Here is a 20806-nt window from a genome sequence, read left to right as displayed (position 1 = left end):
GGACTGTATTGGACAAGTGATGAGCAGTGCCTGGTTTTCTCCACACATACCGCTTAGAATTAAGGCCAAAAAGTTCTATTTTGGTCTCATCAGACCAGAGAATCTTATTTCTCACCATCTTGGAGTCCTTCAGGTGTTTTTTAGCAAACTCCATGAGGGCTTTCATGTGTCTTACACTGAGGAGAGGCTTCCGTCGGGCCACTCTGCCATAAAGCCCCGACTGGTGGAGGGCTGCAGTGATGGTTGACTTTCTACAACTTTCTCCCATCTCCTGACTGCATCTCTGGAGCTCAGCCACAGTGATCTTTGGGTTCTTCTTTACCTCTCTCACCAAGGCTCTTCTCCCCCGATAGCTCAGTTTGGCCGGACGGCCAGCTCTAGGAAGGGTTCTGGTCGTCCCAAACGTCTTCCATTTGAGGATTATGGAGGCCATTGTGCTCTTAGGAACCTTAAGTGCAGCATAAATCTTTTTGTAACCTTGGCCAGATCTGTGCCTTGCCACAATTCTGTCTCTGAGCTCTTCAGGCAGTTCCTTTGACCTCATGATTCTCATTTGCTCTGACATGCATTGTGATCTGGAAGGTCTTATATAGACAGGTGTGTGGCTTTCCTAATCAAGTCCAATCAGTATAATCAAACACAGCTGGACTCAAATGAAGGTGTAGAACCATCTCAAGGATGATCAGAAGAAATGGAAAGCACCTGAGATAAATATATGAGTGTCACAGCAAAGGGTCTGAATACTTAGGACCATGTGATATTTCAGTTTTTCTTTTTTAATAAATCTGCAACAATGTCAACAATTCTGTGTTTTTCTGTCAGTATGGGGTGCTATGTGTACATTCATGAGGAAGAAGAATGAACAAATGATTTTAGCAAATGGCTGCAATATAACAAAGAGTGAAAAATTTAAGGGGGTCTGAATACTTTCCGTACCCACTGTATGTATGTGTATATATATATATATATATATATATATATACACACACACACACACACACACACACACACACACACACACACACATATACACACACACACACACACGAGGGGGTCTTCAAAAGGTTTCTGCACTTTTTTATATTTAAGAGGGTTTGAAAAAAAGCGAAACTTTTCGAAGAACTCGAGTATATAAATCTTGTATCCTGAATACGAGAGCCATGTGTAGTCTCACTGGAACCTTGGTGTGCTTTGTGGACCTCTTCCAGATCTGTGCAGTAATCCAGTGTGAGAATTTTTTTACAGTAATAAAGACCGGTCACTGCTGCTCTTTCTCCTTGTGCAGGATAAACGGTCTGTTCTCCGCCCCTTCTGTATTTTTCAGCAGGCAGCCTGTAGTGGGTGGAGCCTCTTGGATCCCTCCCACAGCTCTGCTCTCTGCACAGGCTCTGTACAGCACAGTGATGATGTCACTGCTACTTTTACAAAGTAATATCTGGATCCACAAAGGGATTATGTACACACAAAGTGGATTTAAGTTTTTGTACCCGAGTTCAGCTTTAATCATAAAGTAGGATTTTTTTTTTCCTTTTTAGTAAACACTTCCTGCTTTTCTGCAAGTCCATGAAAGCAGTAGGTGGTGTTAGATGCAGATTTAAAGCCACAAAAAAAAAAAAGTAAAAAACAAAAGCATGCCAAAATAATAAAGGACAAATTGCAGTTTATATACCGTTCATAAGAAGTTACAGGTCTGCATTTCACTTTCCATAAATATAATTTATCAGCAAATAATAATATAATACCCCAACAAAGAAACCGTCTCCAGAGAAAATAGATGATACAAAATAAAATGGCTTTGGCTGAGGTCACTCCAAAAATAACAGTTCTAAAGGAAAAACTCCATTCTGATTAATCTAGCTGTGAGGATTTGGTGGAGCCAGGGAAGGAGAAGCAGGAGTAGTGCTGTGGATAGATTATGCTCATCTCTGTGTCCTCAGTCTATGGTAAATCTTCCTTTAATTGTGCTTCTATCTCGCAGTGGAAGGCCCCTCCCTCGCTCAAGAGGTCCCTCCCTTGCTGTAGGATGCTCCTCCCTCGACCAAGAGTCCCTTCCCTTGCCGTAGGAGGCTCCTCCCACACTATGGAAGAAGACAGTAGCTTGGACTATAAATCTCAGAAGTCAGTTTTGAAGAAGCAGATTGGAAGTGGAAGGCCCCTCCATCGCTCAAGAGGTCCCTCCCTTGCTGTAGGAGGCTCCTCCCTCGACCAAGAGTCCCCTCCCTTGCCGTAGGAGGCTCCTCCCACATTATGGGAGAAGACAGTAGCTTTGACTGCAGATCTCAGAAATCAGTTTTGAAGAAGCAGATTGGAAGTGGAAGGCCCCTCCCTCGCTGAGACTCCTCCCTCTGGCAAGAGGACCCTCCCTTGCCATAAGAGGCTCCTCCCAAACTATAGGGGAAGACAGTAGCTTGGACTGCAGATCTCAAAAGTCAGTTTTGAGAAGCAGATTGGAGAATCGCTAGAGGTGCCAAAAATTTACACACTGCCATCTTCCTGCTTCTCCTGCCCCTGTGTCATGTCAGCATGGAGTTCTCCTTTAGGTTTTAACTCTTTGCTATAGAGAGAGACCCCTGTGTGATTGTTCAGGCATAGAAAGCAGAACACCAGTCTAACTAAAAAAAAAAAAAAAAAAGCAAGATAGTTTTTTGGAAACAAAAAGCTTTGGACATCACTAATACTATAGCCCCATCTCCTTACAAGATGGGAAAGTATCTAAATTTCTGTACCTGATACCTTCACCAGCTATGCGTTTGTGCCTCCCTAAGTAATATCTGCTCCTGAAGTGGGAAGTTTTTTTTATCCCTGGTACACATCCGCACATGTATAACATGATGGGAAAGAGTGTCAAACTTACCAACGTGTGCCTGGCTGATGGGGTTGTGACAAAAAGGTTTGTCACCCTTCCCCCACAGAAAGGGGGTTGTACATTTTCTATGAAAAGGTAGCCATGTTAAATGTATGCATACGTACCCGGCAGTTAAAGCCATGAGGGCACCATAAAATTGTTGGGTCTTTCAAAAAAAAAAAATACAATGGGGGGTCACATTAAGTGCTTTGTGGAGTTCTTCTTTAAAGCGATGTGTTAAGACACAGCCCCCCCTCCCCCGCTATTGCACACTTGTTACACAATATAAACCAGAAGGGGCCCAGGGGGTGTTTTGGGGCTCCGTTTTGTCATTTGCTGGCTAGGAGGAGGAGGAGGGGAGTTTGACTCCAGGATTTGGGTCTGTAAGCCAGATAAATAGACGGGGGGGTACAAAGTCTTATCATCCGCTCAAGAAAAACTTCTTATAGTATTGGTTCATCTGTTCTAGGAAGATGAAGGTCAGGACAGTGTGGGGTCCCAGCCGGGCGTAGTAAGGGGTGAAGCCTTTCCAGAGGCTGAAGAATCCTTCATACCGCACCACCTTCATAAGGACATCCTAGGAGGGGGGCGAGAGATCATAAACGGAATTAAGAAAATACATGAAAACAAATGTTTGTCAACAGAGAGGAGCCTCAGACCGCGGCTTTCTGCTGCTGGAGGACTCTGCTCCTTCCTTTAAAGCTGGATACACACTGTACAACTTATGTTGTGCAATTTCCTTTAGATTTACCTTCAACTATGTAGTGCAAGGGCCTGCCTGATTGCATACACATTGAAAGTGTTTAGGTTGGACCTCATATTATACGGTTTTGGTAAATCTAAAGGAAAAAATCTAAAAGAGAATTGTGTAGTGTGTATCCAGCTTAACTCTCCTCTTCCAAATTACTCTTCAACTGCTTGAGAACCCTCCTCTCCTACAATACTCTGAGCTGTTGGAAAAATCTGCTCTTTCCTCTAACTTTCCTCTCCTGAAATACTCTACACTGCTGGAGGACTCTGTTCTTTCCTCTGACTCTCCTTTCCTGAAATACATTGAGCTGCTGGAAGGTTCTGCTCCTTCTTCCATCTGACTCTCCTCTTCTAAAATACTCTGAGCTGTTGGAAGAATCTTCTCTTTCCTCTAAAACTTTCCTCTCCTGAAATACTGTACACTGCTGGAGGACTCTGCACTTTCGTTTGACTCTCCTCTCCTGAAATACTCTACACTGCTGGCGGACTCAGCTCTTTCCTCTGACTCTCCTTTCCTGAAATACATTGAGCTGCTGGAAGGTTCTGCTCCTTCTTCCATCTGACTCTCCTCTTCTAAAATACTCTGAGCTGTTGGAGAAATCTGCTCTTTCTTAACTCTACACTGCAGGAGGACTCTGCTGTTTCCTCGATCGCTCCTCTTCTGAAATACTCTAAGCTACACAGGACCCTGGTCCTTTCTCTATCTGACTCTCCTATCCTGAAATAATCTGCTCTGCTGGAGGACTCTGCTCATTCCTCTCTCTCCCCTCTTCTGAAATATACTCTGCACTGCTGGAGGACTCTGCTCCTTCCTTTATCTGAGTTTCCTCTCTCGAAATACTCTGAACTACTAGAAGACTCTGCTCCTTCCACTAGCTAACTCTCCTCTCCTGAAATACGCTGAGCTTTTGGAGGAATCTGCTCTTTCCTCTAACTCACCTCTCCTGAAATACTCTACTCTTTCCTCTGACTCGCCTCTCCTAAAATACTTTGAGCTGCTGAAAGACTCTGCTCCTTCTTCCATCTGACTCTCCTCTCCTGAAATACTCTGAGCTGTTGGAGGAATCTGCTCTTTCCTTTAACTCTTCTCCTGAAATACTCTACACTGCAGGAGGACTCTGGTCCTTCCTCTATCTGACTCTTCTATCCTGAAATAATCTGCTCTGCTGGAGGACTCTGTTTATTCCCCTCTCTCCCCTCTTCTGAAATATACTCTGCACTGCTGGGAGACTCTGCTCATTCCTTTGTCTAAGTTTCCTCTCTCGAAATACTCTGAACTACTGGAGGACTCTGCTCTTTCTCCTAGCTAACTCTCCTCTCCCAAAATACTCTGAGTGGCTGAAGGACTCTGCTTTTCCTCCATATAGCTCTCCTCTTCTGAAAAGTTCTGCACTGCTCGGGGACTCTGCTCCCTTAACTATCATAAGCTGGCCATCATTTATTACATAGATGTCTAAACTGTAACATCTGACAATCTATATTCACTCACCAGTCCATTCCTGTACTCCGGCTTCCCATCTATCATCCGCATATTCTGTATCCTGAAAGAAAATAATAATTTAGTGTTTGCTGGTTACATACGAGTTCACCGTCCATTAAAGGTTTATTACAATCAGGTTAGGGAAAGTTGTACAAAAATGAACTGTAACACCCTCTACAAAAATATAGTGCTTTCCTAAAGCTAAATTTAAAGCGGAGTTCCACCTAAAAAAAAAAAAATACATAAAAATACCCCCGGGACAGTCAGGGCTAGTGCATTCCACAATGGATAGCCTCTGAACTGTCCCAGGTTGCACTTACCTGCAAGAAGAAATACTTACCTTGAAAATGTCTTGTCCAGCGCTGCCATCTCAGGTGTGGGCAGCTTAAAGCTAGCGCAATCCTCTTCTGTGTCCTCTTCCGTCTTCTTCGGTCCCTCAATGCACTGCACCGGCCCCGCCGTCACTTCTGGGGCTGCAGCGTCATCCCTGCACAGCTTCTGGGCATGCCCAGAAGCTGTTTAACAAGGAATGACGGAGCCTGCATCGGAACTGACGTTGGGGCCGGTGCAGGCACATTGATTCCTGGGAGCGATGACGTTCAGCTCCCAGGAATCATTGCAAGCCAGGAAGTGACGACTCGCCATGGCTGCCGAGGGGAGGAAGAGGAAGTAAGGCAAGTATATTATCTTATAAACAAGGCAAGTAAAAAAAAAAAAAAAAAAAAAATTTGCGATTATCCATTTGTTTTTCAGGTGACCCCGGGCATGAAGATGGACAGAACTTGCATTTTAGGGTGGAACTCCGCTTTAAGGCAAGCCGCTAAATGCAAAGCTAAAATACGTAAGCGGCAACAATTTCATCTTCCATAGAACACCGTTAAATCCCTGATCTCGTCTGTAGTAAAGAAATACATTCTGGTCTAGAACCTGCCCCAGCCTGTCGAATGGATATTATCTAACTACAGCACACAGACAAGGCCATCTCTAAATGTCTGCCTGAGTGACCCAGAGATGGTGGAACACAAAGCTGATGGATCTTTACAGGAAAATAGTCTTTCTGAAAGAAGCCTCTCACATCCTGAACCACATCCAGTCAATGAAGGGAAATTACCTTTTGGTGAACTGGAGCTCTACATAGGAACAAAACAACGCTGTCTTGATTGAGGTGAAAAGCAGAAACTAGCTTAACCACTTTACCGCTGAGTACCGTAGTACTACTGCGGCAAAGTGGCTCGTTATCGCCTGACGACGTAGTACTACGTCGTCAGACACTCCCCTTGTGGGCGGCGCTCGCTCCCGCTGTTTTCAGTCACAGCGGGAGTCGGGCCAGGGGAGGAGCAGCGGCGATCGCCTCTGCTCTTCCCCGATCGTCGGGGATCTAGTGTGGAGATCCGCCTGCTTGTGTAAACACAAGCGGGCGGATCTCCCAAGTGACAGGGAGTGACAGATCGGAGTGTTCATCCGATCTGTCCCTGGCTCACTCAGTCACCTCCCCCCCACACGTCAGTAAGCACCAGGCATACATTAACCCCTCCCTCTCCAATAAAATTAACCCCTTCCCTGCCAGTGTCATTTTTACAGTAACAGTGCATATATATAGCACTGATTACTGTGGTAATGTCACTGGTACCCCCAAAAGTGTCAAAAATGTCAGTCAAGGGTCCGATCTGTCCGCCACAATGTCGCAGTCCCGCAAAAAAAAAAATCGCCGACATTACTCGTTAAAAAAAAAAAAAACACCAAAAATGACAGAAATCTTTCCTTTAGTAAACGCAATAACTTTTGCGCAAACCAATCAAAATACGCTTATTGTGATTTTTTTTTACCAAAAATATGTAGCAGAAAACAAATTGGCCAAAAATTTAAAAAAAAATAGATTTTTACATTTTGGGGAGGGGGGGGGGGGCTTTCATATAAATAAATTTGAAAAATATTGTTATTTTTTCCAAATTTACGCTGGTTTTTTGTTTATAGCGCAAAAAGTAAAAATCGCACAGGTGATAAAATACCACCAAAAGAAAGCTCTGTTTCTGGGAAAAAAAGGACGTAAATTTAGTTTGGGTATGGTGTCACACGACCGCGCAATTGTCAGTTAAATTCGCACAGCGCCGAATCGCAAAAAGTGGCCCAGACGTAAGACAGCAAAATCCTCCGGTGGTAAAGTGGTTAAAGAATAAGTCTTCCAATTTATACCCTGTCCTCCCAGAGGTAACGGCTGCGAGAAATACCACTTTTTGGGTAAGCACAGAGAAAGCACCGTAGGCATCACAGATTTACAGATGCCCCTGTCTCTCAGGATCTGGGCATCAACAGCCATGCCAATAATGCCAGGGACCGTAAAACCATACTGCGTTCAATATTTATTCTGGAGTGTGACTGTAATGTCCACAAAACCCAGAAAGTATTGTATTTAAAGCGGTAGTATCGGAGTATACTTAACTGTTACCTACAGTTAAGCCTATAATAACATGCAGCCGCTGACACTCCTTGCCGGCAAGTGAACTCCTGCGCATGCGCGGGAGTGACGTCATGGCGGCTCCGGCCATTCACAGCGCCGGACCTGCCGAACCCGGAAGAGACGCCGAGGGAACATGACCGCTCCCTCAGCGGTGTCCGGGCTTCGTTCTAAGGTAAGTATTTCATAATGAGCTAGTATGCGATGCATACAAGCTCATTATGCCTTTCTCCTGCGGGTTTTTTTTCCGAGGATACAACCGCTTTAAAGAGGAAGTAAACCCTCATAAAAAAAATTAGACAAAAAAACCTGTAACGTCAAAGGCATAATGAGCTAGTATACATTGCATACTAGCTCATTATGAAATACTTACCTTAAAACGAAGCCCCCGCAGTGCCACCCGCTCAGCGACAGGGCGGCCGACATGTCCGGCCGTCCTGCTTCCTCGTTCGTGTCCTCTGGCCATCTGATTGGCCGGAGGCGCGATTACATTGGTGCGTGAGCCACCGTGAACGGCATAGGGCTCTGAAGGAACGGCACGGGTGGCCGTTCCTTCAGAGCGCATGCCCTGATGACGTCATCGGCTGCATGCAATGTAAATATCTCCTAAACGGTGCAAGTTTAGGAGATATTTATAGCACCTATAGGTAAGCCTTAATATAGGCTTACCTATAGGTTAAAGACTTTAAGGTGAGTTTACAACCTCTTTAAAGAGAGGAGATAATAGACCTGGTTGATTCCACATTCATTTTCTAAGCTCTAATAAAAGACACTAAATGTTTTGAGATCCAAGATGGGGTGGATGGCCCCTGTGGGTTTCCGGAATTGGGAACAGGTTGGAATAAAACTCCTGAAACCACTTTACCACAGGAACTGAGGCAATAGCACCTCGATTCAGAAGGCCCAAGATGGCTAGAGAGAAATACGCTAATCTGTGCAGTGACACAGGAAGGTTAAACCACTTGACCTCCGGGAGATTTATCCCATCTTCATGATCAGGCCACGTTTTGCTTTTTGGCACTGCGTTACTTTAACCGATAACTGCGCGGTCATGCAACCCTGTACCCAAATTAAATTTATATAATTTTTTTCCACACGATATTTGTGCAAAAATTGTTCAAACTAAGATACCCAACATGTCATGCTTTAAAATTGTGCACGCTCATGGAATGCCACCAAACTACAGTTCTTAAAAATTGCCATAAGCAATGTTTTAAAAATGTTTACAGGTTACAAGTTTCAAGTTACAGAGGACGTCTAGTGCTAGAAATATTGCTCTCGCTCAAACGATCACAGCAATACTACACGAGTGGTTTGAACGCGTTTTCCATATGCGGGCCTGACCTACATATGCGTTTGCTTCTGCGTGCAAGCACGAGGGAATGAGGGCACTTTAAAAAAAAAAAAACGGAATTTTTGTAAAATCTTACCTGTAAAATTCCTTTCTCTGAGTCCTCCGACAGTCGCCGCCTCTTCATATTCGTCACAGATGGGGTATTAGACTTTGCTCCGAAGGAGTAGCTAGGCAACAGAATATGTTAACAATAAAGCTTTTAACATATCCCACCCTCAAGGGGTGGTCCCCTCAGTCAATACCCTCCTACTTCCTGCAACCATATCTCAGTTTTAGTGGAATAGCAGTAGAGTATACAACCAAACCCCAAAAGAGGGGCGGGGGCGGCGACTGTCGGAGGACTCAGAGAAAGGAATTTTACAGGTAAGATTTTACAAAAATTCAGTTTTCTCTTACGTCCTCCGACAGTCGCCGCCTCTTCATATTCGTCACAGATGGGGACGTCCCAGAGCAGTGCAAACATGAGGGGTGGGAAACGCATCCGCGCCGAAAAGGCAACGCAGTCTCCGCATCAAAGAAAGGAACCTTACCAAAGGAAGGAAACCAGCTGGGCAACAGCAAAAAAACAAGTGCTCAACAGGAGCAACAACCCAGGAGAAGACAAAAAACCAGGGGATACAAAAAAACTATCCCAACAGCCAGGAGTCCCCAACAAGGGACCCTATGGAACAGCCGCACTAAGAACCTTGCGGCCAAAGGAAGCATCCACCGATGCCTGAACATCTACTTTGTAGAATTTTGTGAAAGTGTGCACGGTCGACCAGGTCGCCGCCTTACACACCTGGGCTACAGAAGCCCCATGACGACAGGCCCAAGACGTACTCAAAGATCTAGTAGAGTGCGCCTTCACAGGGACAGGAGGAGCCTTACCCTGCAAAGCATAGGCCTGTTCAATGGTCTGCCTGATCCATTTGGCGATGGTAGAGGCCGAAGCCGCCATGCCCTTCCGAGGACCCTCTGGAAGAACAAACAAGGAGTCAGTCTTACGAAAAGACTCAGTCGATTTAAGGTAAACCCTTATCGCCCGAACAACATCCAGAGAATGCAATCTCACCTCCTTTGGATGTTTAGGCTTCGCGCACAGCGAAGGCAAGACAATATCCTCATTAAGATGGAATTCCGAAACTCGTTTCGGAAGAAAAGAAGGATTAGGTCGCAAGACCACCTTATCCAAATGAATAACCAGGTACGGAGACTTGCAGGACAAAGCCGCCAGCTCCGACACTCTGCGAGCCGAAGTGATCGCCACCAAAAAGGCGACCTTTTTGGACAACATAGACAACGAGATCTCCCTGATCTGTTCAAAAGGAGCACGTTGTAACACAGATAGAACGAGATTCAAGTCCCAAGGGGGCAAAGGATCCCTCCTAGGAGGAACCAGATGCCGCACACCCTGAATAAAAGTGCCAACCAAGGAGTTGGAAGCCACGGGACGTTGAAACAGAACGGCCAGCGCAGACACCCGACCCTTTATCGTAGCCAGCGCCAAACGCTGATCAACACCCGTCTGAAGAAAAGACAGCACATGGGAAACCGAGTACGTGCGGGGTGAAAACCCCCTGGACTCACACCAGGCAAAATAGGCCTTCCAAGTACGGTAATAAACCTTCCCCGAGGAAGACTTCCTCGCGTTGATCAAAGTATGAACGACCTCTGGAGAGAGACCCTTCTCCTTCAGGACCTCTGTCTCAACAGCCAGGCCGTCAAAGCCAGCGACTGTAAAGCAGGATGGTAAATCGGTCCCTGAGACAGTAGATCGTCTCGAAGAGGTAGACGCCAAGGGGCGTCGACCGCCAGATTCACGAGGTCTGCGTACCAGGACCGGCGAGGCCAGTCCGGTGCCACAAGAATCACCGTGCTGCGTTCCGAGTGTAACCTGCGAAGGAACCTGGACAGCAACTGAATCGGTGGGAACGCGTACATCAGCCTGTACTGATGCCACGGGGCCACTAACGCGTCCGACGCGTCTGCCCGAGGGTCGCGCGTCCTTGCCACGAATCTTCTCACCTTGTTGTTGAGACGAGACGCGAACAGGTCCACATCTGGAAGACCCCACTTCGCGCACAACATCTGGAAGACAGCCGGGTGAAGAGACCATTCCCCCTGATCCAGGGTCTGGCGACTCAGATAGTCCGCCTGCCAGTTCTCCACCCCCGGAATGTGAACTGCCGTTATCGCCGGGACATGAGTCTCGGCCCAAGACAGAATGTCGGCCACTTCTCGAGCCGCCCGGGCACTCCTGGTGCCCCCTTGGTGGTTGATGTAGGCCACCGCCGTGGCATTGTCCGTCTGCACCCGAACCGGGCAGCCCTGCAGCCGGTCCGTCCAGCGATGAAGACAGAGATTTATCGCACGCAATTCCAGAATGTTGATCGGAAGGGAAGACTCTCCCTCCGACCAAGTCCCCTGGGCAGACAGAACGCCCAGAACACCACCCCAGCCCGACAGGCTGGCATCCGTGGTGATCACCGTCCACGAGATAGGACGAAACGACTTGCCCCCGGACACCATCGGGGACTGGAGCCACCACAGAAGGTCTCTTCTGGTGCGATGACTCAACGAGATCTGAAGATCCAGAGATTGAGGTCGCCCGTCCCACTTGGACAGGATCTCCGCTTGGAGACCCCGCGTGTGAAACTGGGCGAAGGGAATCGCCTCGAAGGCCGAGACCATCAATCCCAGACATCTCATGCACGTCCTTAAAGACGAGTGCGGAACGTCCCTGAGGGACCTGACTTCCTCCTGAAGAGTTCTGAGTTTGTCTTCCGGCAGGAAGACCTTCGCTTGTACCGAGTCCAGAATCATTCCCAGGTAGGGAAGACGAACCGACGGACTCAGCGTCGACTTTGGAAAATTTATCGTCCAACCAAACTCCTGTAGATTTCGCAACGTGACAGACAGGTCCTCCTCCAGACCCTGGCTGGTCGCAGACCGAACCAGGATGTCGTCTAGATACCCCAGGACAGAAATGCCCTGGGCCCTCAACAATGCCAGAACCGGTGCAAGCACCTTGGTGAAGACCCGCGGAGCCGAGGCGAGACCAAAAGGCAACGCCACAAACTGGTAGTGATCCTCCGCAATGGCGAATCGAAGGTACCTCTGGTGACCTTCGAAAATGGGGATGTGAAGGTACGCATCCTTCAAATCGATGGAGGCCATGAATTCCCCCGGAACCAGGGCAGCCACCACCGACCGCAGGGATTCCATGCGGAACTTGCGAACCCGCACAGAGCGGTTCAGAGCCTTCAAGTCCAGAATTGGACGAACCTTGCCCTCCTTCCTGGGCACGGTGAACCGATTGGAATAAAACCCCCGAAATCTGTCCCGATGAGGCACCGGAACCACCACTCCCTGAGCCCTCAGGTCCCGCACCGCCAGGTGCAGGTCCCGCAAACGCTCTGGAGACAGTTGAAGATTTGAGGGAAAAAATCTGCTCTCCGGCCGAGAGAGAAACTCGATCTTGTAACCAGATCGAACGATTTCCTGAACCCATCTGTCCCGCACACGGGCCAACCAGGGCTGAAGAAAACCGAGCAAGCGTCCCCCCACCCCAAAACTGGGTGAGGGCGCCCCTTCAGGCCGCACTGTTATGGGCTGCAGATCCGGATTGGCCGGACTTCTGTTTACCAGACCAGGGCTTCTTCTGAGAGCCTTGACCTTTGAACGGCTTGCCCTTGTAGTGCGGCCGAAAGGCACGAAAGGACCCCTGAGGGGGCCGAAAATTAGCATGCTTCTTCCCAGAAGCCCCCTTAGCTTTGGGGAAATGGGGCAAGAGAGTGCTCTTACCCCCGGTGATCCCCTTAATCAACACATCCAGGGACTCCCCAAAAAGGCGAGACCCATCATAAGGCAGATTGGCTAAGGTCTTACGTGAAGACTGGTCCACCGACCAACATTTTAACCAAATCAGGCGGCGAGACAACACCGCCACACTGTGCACACGTGCAGCCAACGGAACCAGGTCCAGGTCCGCATCACACAGATACATGACACCCTGGTGGATTTGATCCACCATATCCAGGGTCGCCGGTGAGGCCGAATCGGCCACTAGGACGCGCCTAAGCATCCAGAAGGGTAAAACCTGAGGAGACCCTCGCCGCTGCTGCTGCCTCGATCGGTGTTCCAGGAAAGAGGAAGTGATGCTGCCAGGGCGCTCTATGTAAGCCTATGGAGGCTACAAGAAAATGGCCGCCATGCATGTAAAACATGTGGCCGGAGCGGGAGTAGGCAAAATGGCGCCGTTTGGCGCCCCGAAACCGCCGCTCCACAGTGCAGTAAAAAACACACATTACATTCCAGTATCAGAATACATGTCAGATCGCCGCAGCGATCGCTGTACAGTGCCCAAACATGCCAAAAAACATGCCCCACAGCACACAGCTTCACACACTGATCAGCCTGACACAGACAGTGTCACACATCTCCCCCCCCCCCCCCTTGCAGCCCACAGCATGCAGCCGAGAGATAGGGAGACAAGCAGTGTGATTAAAGGCAGGTTACACAGTCCCAGACTGACACCCCCCCAGACAGACAGGTCCCCACATAAATACACTTACCTCACATGGCGTGGGGAACCCGCACAGGCGAACAAGCCGCTGCACATGAGGCAGGGAGAGTCGCATTCAAGACGCACAAAATGGGGGTTAAGAAACCGCACAGCGTCCAGTGAGGTAGCCACCTCACCAATCATCCCTGCACCGAACAGGGATGGGTCGTTCACCGTGCCAGGAGCGTTACCTGGCTGAACGCTCGAAGGCAGACTGGGAAGCCACTGACCCACGACCTGCGATCAGGGGGATCAGCCCGAGACCCAGTCTGCATGATCCTCTTCGTCCGAAGAACTAACTAATGCTGACAAAAATAACAGCTAAGTAAAGGTAGAGAGAAAACTCAAACAAAATTTTAAAAAGAAGAAAGAGTCTGGGGCAGAAAGCCCCAGCACAGAAAAAGCCAGCCACTCCTGACAAGCTAGACATTAAAACTGAGATATGGTTGCAGGAAGTAGGAGGGTATTGACTGAGGGGACCACCCCTTGAGGGTGGGATATGTTAAAAGCTTTATTGTTAACATATTCTGTTGCCTAGCTACTCCTTCGGAGCAAAGTCTAATACCCCATCTGTGACGAATATGAAGAGGCGGCGACTGTCGGAGGACGTAAGAGAAAAAAATGTTTTATTGTTTATTTTATTTTTACACTAACCCTTTAATTTTTTATCTTTTAGGGCTCTTTCACACGGGCAATGCGATCAGATCCGTCAGTCAGTTTTTTAGGCGGATCTGATCGGATCCTCCATGCAGACATGTCCGCTGACACCCGCTGCCATCCATATCCATAGGAGGGAGCTAGCTGCGACATCCCACGCCACGGACCTTCTGCAGGCAGCCGTGCATGCTCTTGAGCTTGTTTTACATTTGTTTGTCCCGATTGATGTAAGTAGCTGTCTTTTTTCCTGAATAAAAGTATTGAAGGTAATACACGATCAGTCCCTTTTCTTTACATTGGGGACCTGCTCTGTGGAACCTGCTCTTTACATTGCTGGAATCTCACTACTGCAAAGCGGACCAGCTTCCAGGCTTCCTCTCGGAATTCCCTGTCCATGCTTACGTCTACCTGATTTCTGATAAGCACCCATCTTTACCATAAAGTGTCATTTCATCAACGTCATAGAAACTCCATTACTTGGAAGCTTTCCTTAAAGGTTTTCTGCGGTAAGGGGCCACCTTGACAAAAATTAAGGATCTCATATAGGAACACGTTCACCTTTACAGAGTGGCACGTTCAGTTGGCACAGAACACCGTTCCGTTTTTTTTACTTCACAATTTTTGAGAGATTTGTGTTTTTTTCATTATTGTTTAATTGAGCAAAACGGATTTATTCACAAGAATTTATATGTTTTGCACTTATTTTGATATGTGTTAATCGCTAAATGTTATGTTTATTGATTTTCATTCATATACGAGGTTAGCGCACTATTCACTCTTCTCGATCCGATCAGATCTGCCTGTCAGTTTTTTAGGCGGATCTGATCGGATCCTCCATGCAGCTTTATGGAGCAGCGGATGTCAGCGGAGACACCTCCGCTGACACCCGCTGCCATCCGTATCCGATCCTGTCCGTGAAATCTGGACGGATGGAAACCCTATTTTTCCATCCGTTAAGGGATCGGATGAGAGCGGACAGACGGTCCGCTCTCATCCGATCCCCCATAGAGAGCAGCGGGAGCTGTGACACCTCCCACTGCAGGCAGAGACTGAGCTGTCATCCGCCGGCTCGGCGAGGATCGGCGGATCAATCCCCGCTGAGCAGCACGGATCCGCCTACGGAGGCGGACTGTGTGAAAGAGCCCTTAAACACTTTTTTCCCCTATTACAAGGGATGTACACATTATTTGTAAACAACCATTGTAAACAGAATAAGGCATGACAGGTCCTCTTTAGGCTCGGTTCACACTTATGCGATGCGGGAAGGCTGCGAATTCGCAGTCTGTTCCCGCATCGCAAACGCACCCCCGGCAGTTCACACTGCCATATGCGATAAGCTGGGGGTGTCAATGTAATCTTAACGACACCCCCAGTTTGATCGCATATCGCAGTGCGATCTTGCAGTTCGCACAGGATTGGATCGCACAAGTGTGAACCGCTGTGCGATCCGATCCTGATGCGGCTGCAAAAAAGGGTCCTGTGCGTCTTTGCTGCGGGTGCGGTGCGAATTTAGCCATACAAAGTGTATGGCTAAACTCGCACCGCACAGCCGATCGCATGTAATGAAGGAGCAGTGCGCTCCGACATTACATGCGATCGGCGCAGCCGCATCAGAGTGAACCGGCACTTACGGAGAGATCTGAGCTCTATAAGTCCCCGCATTTCTCCTCTATGCTGACAAGCCTGAGAAAGAAAAAAAAAATCGATCTCAGGCTTCCCAGAAAAAAAAAAAAAGAAAAGCAGTGTTTACATATGCCAGAGTTTAAAGTGATGTCATGACGTCGCTTTCAGCCTCCGACGGCCATAGAGCTGGTGGTCCAGATCCAGATGGTCCCTGGCCAGCTCTATGGTAAACCGCCGCTGGATTTATTCTCTGGCTCCCCGATTGCACAGGAGAGACAGGAGAAGCACTGAAGGGTGGCAGGGGGTTGTTCTCCCTCACGCAGCCTGAAAAAGCAATCAAGCGGCTAAACAGCCACTATGATGGCTTTAATGGTGCAGGGAATCGCCGGCTAAAAAAAAAAAAAGATATCTGGATGACGCCTGTAGCTGCAGGGATCATCCAGATATCTCCACTCAAAATAAATTATGTCATATGATGTCTATCCGGGGGAAGTGGTTAAGGATTCTCTCCCATCTGTCAAGCACTACAAACTGCTACCCTTTCTCTATGCAAGTAGTTATTAGTCATTAGTATAAAACTATATTGTTTTCAGTCTAGGAGACTTGTGGTGAGAGTAAAGAGTACCAGTCATAACACAGCACTGAGTAGGAAGCAGAGTTGGTGTATGTAATGTGAAATCATGGCTGACTGGAATTACATACTATATCTTTACAGAAACAGTTTTTAAAAAAATCATTATGTACTGAAATAAAGGACGTAACAGAACGCAGCTTGGACTTCTACCTGGTTTTTGCGATGTCAACTGGCATAGAGGCCGCCGTGGTGACCAACCCACTAATCATGCTGGCACAGAAGTGACAGAGGATATCATCCCCGAAATATCCTGCAAGAAATAAACACAGATTACTCTTGCTGAGCTGTGAGATTATCATTATCATGAAATGTACTGGGTGCACCCAATCCTTACTACACATTTATTTCACAGAGCTCAATGGCTCCTGATTGGGGTTTCTTTAAATGCCACTGTCCCAACACCCCTTACAATTAAGCCATGGTTTCCATATTTTGCATTAATAAGTGGTAACAATGTACGGCTGTATCTGCCCTTTCAGGCAGTAGACTTTGATGCACAGATAGACATACAGGCCTTAAAGGAATGATTTGCATGCCCCTACCTATTATCTATAAGTGAGGAATATGCTCCCCTTTTTTTGGATTTGTGGTGGAAGCAATGATATATGAAGGAATTGAAGTTTTTTTTTTTTTTTTACATAATTAGTTCAACCAAAAATTATAAAATTATATTTCAGTGCCTGGAAGTACTGCCTACGCTTTCTTAGATCTTTCGGGCATTCTATTAGTGACATTTCGGCGCTTGAGCACCTGGGCCTGTACACCAGCCATGGTCATTATGAGTGGGCCCATGTCTATAAACTTTATATCATGGAGACTGTGGCAGCAGGTGTATGACAACCCTAAGGGGTCTTTGTTCCCCCCACAATGGGCTAGACCAGGGGTCTCCAAACTTTCTAAACAAAGGGCCAGTTTACTGTCCTTCATACTTTAGGGGAGTGTGGCCATTGGGAGTAGAAATTGTCCTGGCATCCGTGGGAGTAAACAATACTTCTTTGGTGCCCGTGGGGAGGAATAGTGTCCCATCACTGGTGCCCGTGGGGAGGAATAGTGTCCCATCACTGGTGCCAGTGGGGAGGAATAGTGTCCCATCACTGGCGCCAGTGGGGAGGAATAATGTCCCATCACTGGCGCCAGTGGGGAGGAATAATGTCCCATCACTGATGTCAGTGGGGAGGAATAGTGTCCCATCACTGGTGTCAGTGGGGAGGAATAGTGTCCCATCACTGGTGTCAGTAGGAAGAATAGTGCCCCATCGTTGGTGTCAGTGGGGAGGAATAGTGTCCCATCACTGGTGTCAGTGGGGAGGAATAGTGTCCCATCACTGGTGTCAGTGGGGAGGAATAGTGTCCCATCACTGGTGTCAGTGGGGAGGAATAGTGTCCCATCACTGGTGTCAGTGGGGAGGAATAGTGTCCCATCGCTGGTGTCAGTGGGGAGGAATAGTGTCCCATCGCTGGTGTCAGTGGGGAGGAATAGTGTCCCATCGCTGGTGTCAGTGGGGAGGAATAGTGTCCCATCGCTGGTGTCAGTGGGGAGGAATAGTGTCCCATCGCTGGTGTCAGTGGGGAGGAATAGTGTCTCATCGCTGGTGTCAGTGGGGAGGTATAGTGTCCCATCGCTGGTGTCAGTGGGGAGGAATCGTGCCCCATCGCTGGTGTCAGTGGGGAGGAATCGTGCCCCATCGCTGGTCTCAGTGGGGAGGAATCGTGCCCCATCGCTGGTCTCAGTGGGGAGGAATCGTGCCCCATCGCTGGTCTCAGTGGGGAGGAATAGTGTCCCATCGCTGGTGTCAGTGGGGAGGAATAGTGTCTCATCGCTGGTCTCAGTGGGGAGGAATAGTGTCTCATCGCTGGTCTCAGTGGGGAGGTATAGTGTCCCATCGCTGGTGTCAGTGGGGAGGAATCGTGCCCCATCGCTGGTGTCAGTGGGGAGGAATCGTGCCCCATCGCTGGTCTCAGTGGGGAGGAATCGTGCCCCATCGCTGGTCTCAGTGGGGAGGAATCGTGCCCCATCGCTGGTCTCAGTGGGGAGGAATAGTGCCCCATCGCTGGTCTCAGTGGGGAGGAATAGTGCCCCATCGCTGGTCTCAGTGGGGAGGAATAGTGCCCCATCGCTGGTCTCAGTGGGGAGGAATAGTGCCCCATCGCTGGTCTCAGTGGGGAGGAATAGTGCCCCATCGCTGGTGTCAGTGGGGAGGAACAGTGTCCCATCGCTGGGGTCAGTGGGGAGGAACAGTGTCCCATCATTGGTGTCAGTGGGGAGGAATAGTGTCCCATCACTGGTGTCAGTGGGGAGGTATAGTGTCCCATCACTGGTGTCAGTGGGGAGGTATAGTGTCCCATGAGTGCAATATAGATGGTTTAAATGTAAAAATATTTATGGTGGAGTTCCTCAGTAAGTCTTACCAGAATCAAGAAGGAACTGCTTGGATTGGGAGTAGGATGCCAACTGTGCAGCATTTACAACAACAGCCCGAGCCATGGTGGGTACACAGCCCTGGAAGACAGAATAGAGTCAATGAGTCAATAGAATATCTGGATAACCCCTTAATGTGATATCTATATTATATATACACACACATACAGTATATATATATATATATATATATATATATATATATATATATATATATATATATATATATATATATATATATATATATATATATATATATATATATATATACATACACACACACACACATTACAGTATATATATATATATATATATATATATATATACACACACATACATATACACACACACACACACACACACAGTATATATCACGCACACACTGTTACACCGTACCGACACTGATACACCATAACCTGCATACACACACACACAGTACTGATACACTGTGGCCTGTAAACACACACACCATAGACACTGCTAAACTCATCCTTAATCGTTATGCAAATCTATACAATAATTTCAGGGGTATTCAGATTCACCAGCATTTGACAAATAAAAGGTGGACATGTCATCCAGCACTCACCCTCCACAATGTGGTGACCCCCTCTTCTCTACTCATCCTTACTAGAGCATTAAACACATTGGAGTATCCTCTCCTCTGGTCAGGAGGTAACCTGCAACAAGGTTCAAATAGACATTTGTTAGGGAAAAAAAAAAAAGGAAAGAGGACATCTATGTAACGAAAACGGGAAGATTTTATTCATTAACCACTTCAGCTCCGGAAGGTTTTACCCCCTTAATGAACAGGCCATTTTTTGCGATTCGGCACTGCGTTACTTTAACAATTGCGCGGTCGTGTGACGCTGTACCCAAATACAATTGATGTCCTTTTTGTCCCCACAAATAGAGCTTTCTTTTTGGTGGTATTTAATCAAATTGGCCCAATTTTATTTTTCTCTGTTGTGTTCTTCTGCTTGGAACACTTCCCCTGGCATTCTGTCTCAAAGACACAACAGGGATGGATTGGAGCGGTTCTTGATTTGTTGGCGCGGCAACATGCTGGGGCTGACCAGTCAGAAATGCTCTGATCCTTCCCGGCATCCATAGGGAAAAAACCCCAGGAGTGCTGCCCCAGACTGCGCGGATGGTAAGACTGTATAACTCACAGCGGGAACCAGGGAAGAGTGTTGTAGAGAGTTAAGCCTAGTACACACAGGCGGAATGTCAGGCCACATCGGCCAGTTCAATAAAAAAAAAAAAAACCTCATAGTGTGTACCAGGCGTAAAGAGGAAGTAAACTCCTCAAACAAAATTTTCTTTTTTTCTTCCCTGCAAAGTAAATGCATAATGTGCTAGTATGCATCGCATACTAGCACATTATGTGACACTTACCTCCAATGAAGCCCGCGTTGGCCGCATCCATGTTCACCCGTCTTCTGGGTCTGCGGACTCCGGCAGTAGTACTGGCCGGAGCCGCGTGAGGTCACTCCCGCATATGCGCGCGGGAGCAACCAGTGACGGCACGGGCGGCCATTTCTTGAGAGCGCATGCGCCGATGACGTCATTGGCTGCATGCACTGTAAATATCTCCTAAATGGTGCAAGTTTAGGAGATATTTATAGCACCTATAGGTAAGCCTTAGTATAGGCTTACCTATAGGTAAAAGTCTTTAAAGTGGGTTTACAAACACTTTAAGGCAAATCATAAATGAACGGGTTGAACAAAAAGCAATGGGGTGAAAAAAAAAAAAAATTACTCATTACACACCCAAGGTGGATGGGGGGAATCCTCCCTGCTAAGCTATTGTGTTCTGACAGGGGGGGGAGACTTCCCCCACCATCAGAATACACTAATCAGCATTGCAAGCTATAGCCGGTGGTGTTGATCAAGGAGGGAAAAAATACAACAGGGCGGTTGTACAGAAGTCAATTAGTAGATCCAATTCTGTACAAACACCCTGTCCGTACATGGATTGAAATTCGTCCGGTCTCTCCTGAACCGGCAAAATGTCAATCCAAAAATGGCCAACATTAGTTCAACT

General features: G+C 47.6%; 1 protein-coding gene across 1 annotated transcript in view; it reads right to left on the bottom strand.

Annotated features, from left to right (window-relative positions):
* Positions 1 to 2381: 2381 nt before the first annotated feature.
* The window catches only part of SLC25A11 (solute carrier family 25 member 11), a 50134-nt gene continuing 31709 nt past the window's right edge, over positions 2382 to 20806 (bottom strand). Inside the window, exons 4-8 of the mRNA XM_082252800.1 lie at positions 19349 to 19439; positions 18753 to 18843; positions 16495 to 16594; positions 5085 to 5136; positions 2382 to 3422 (exon numbers count right to left, since the gene is read on the bottom strand). Of these exons, the coding sequence (XP_082108926.1) occupies positions 3267 to 3422; positions 5085 to 5136; positions 16495 to 16594; positions 18753 to 18843; positions 19349 to 19439 (490 nt within the window). The 3' untranslated portion in view covers positions 2382 to 3266. The remainder of the gene's footprint in view (positions 3423 to 5084; positions 5137 to 16494; positions 16595 to 18752; positions 18844 to 19348; positions 19440 to 20806) is intronic.

This window comes from Pelophylax lessonae (assembly GCF_965119305.1).
Source record: "Pelophylax lessonae genome assembly, chromosome: 4".
Lineage (NCBI taxonomy): Eukaryota > Metazoa > Chordata > Amphibia > Anura > Ranidae > Pelophylax > Pelophylax lessonae.
The sequence above is the reverse complement of the archived record's forward strand: the minus strand, read 5'-3'. Positions and strand labels throughout refer to the sequence as shown.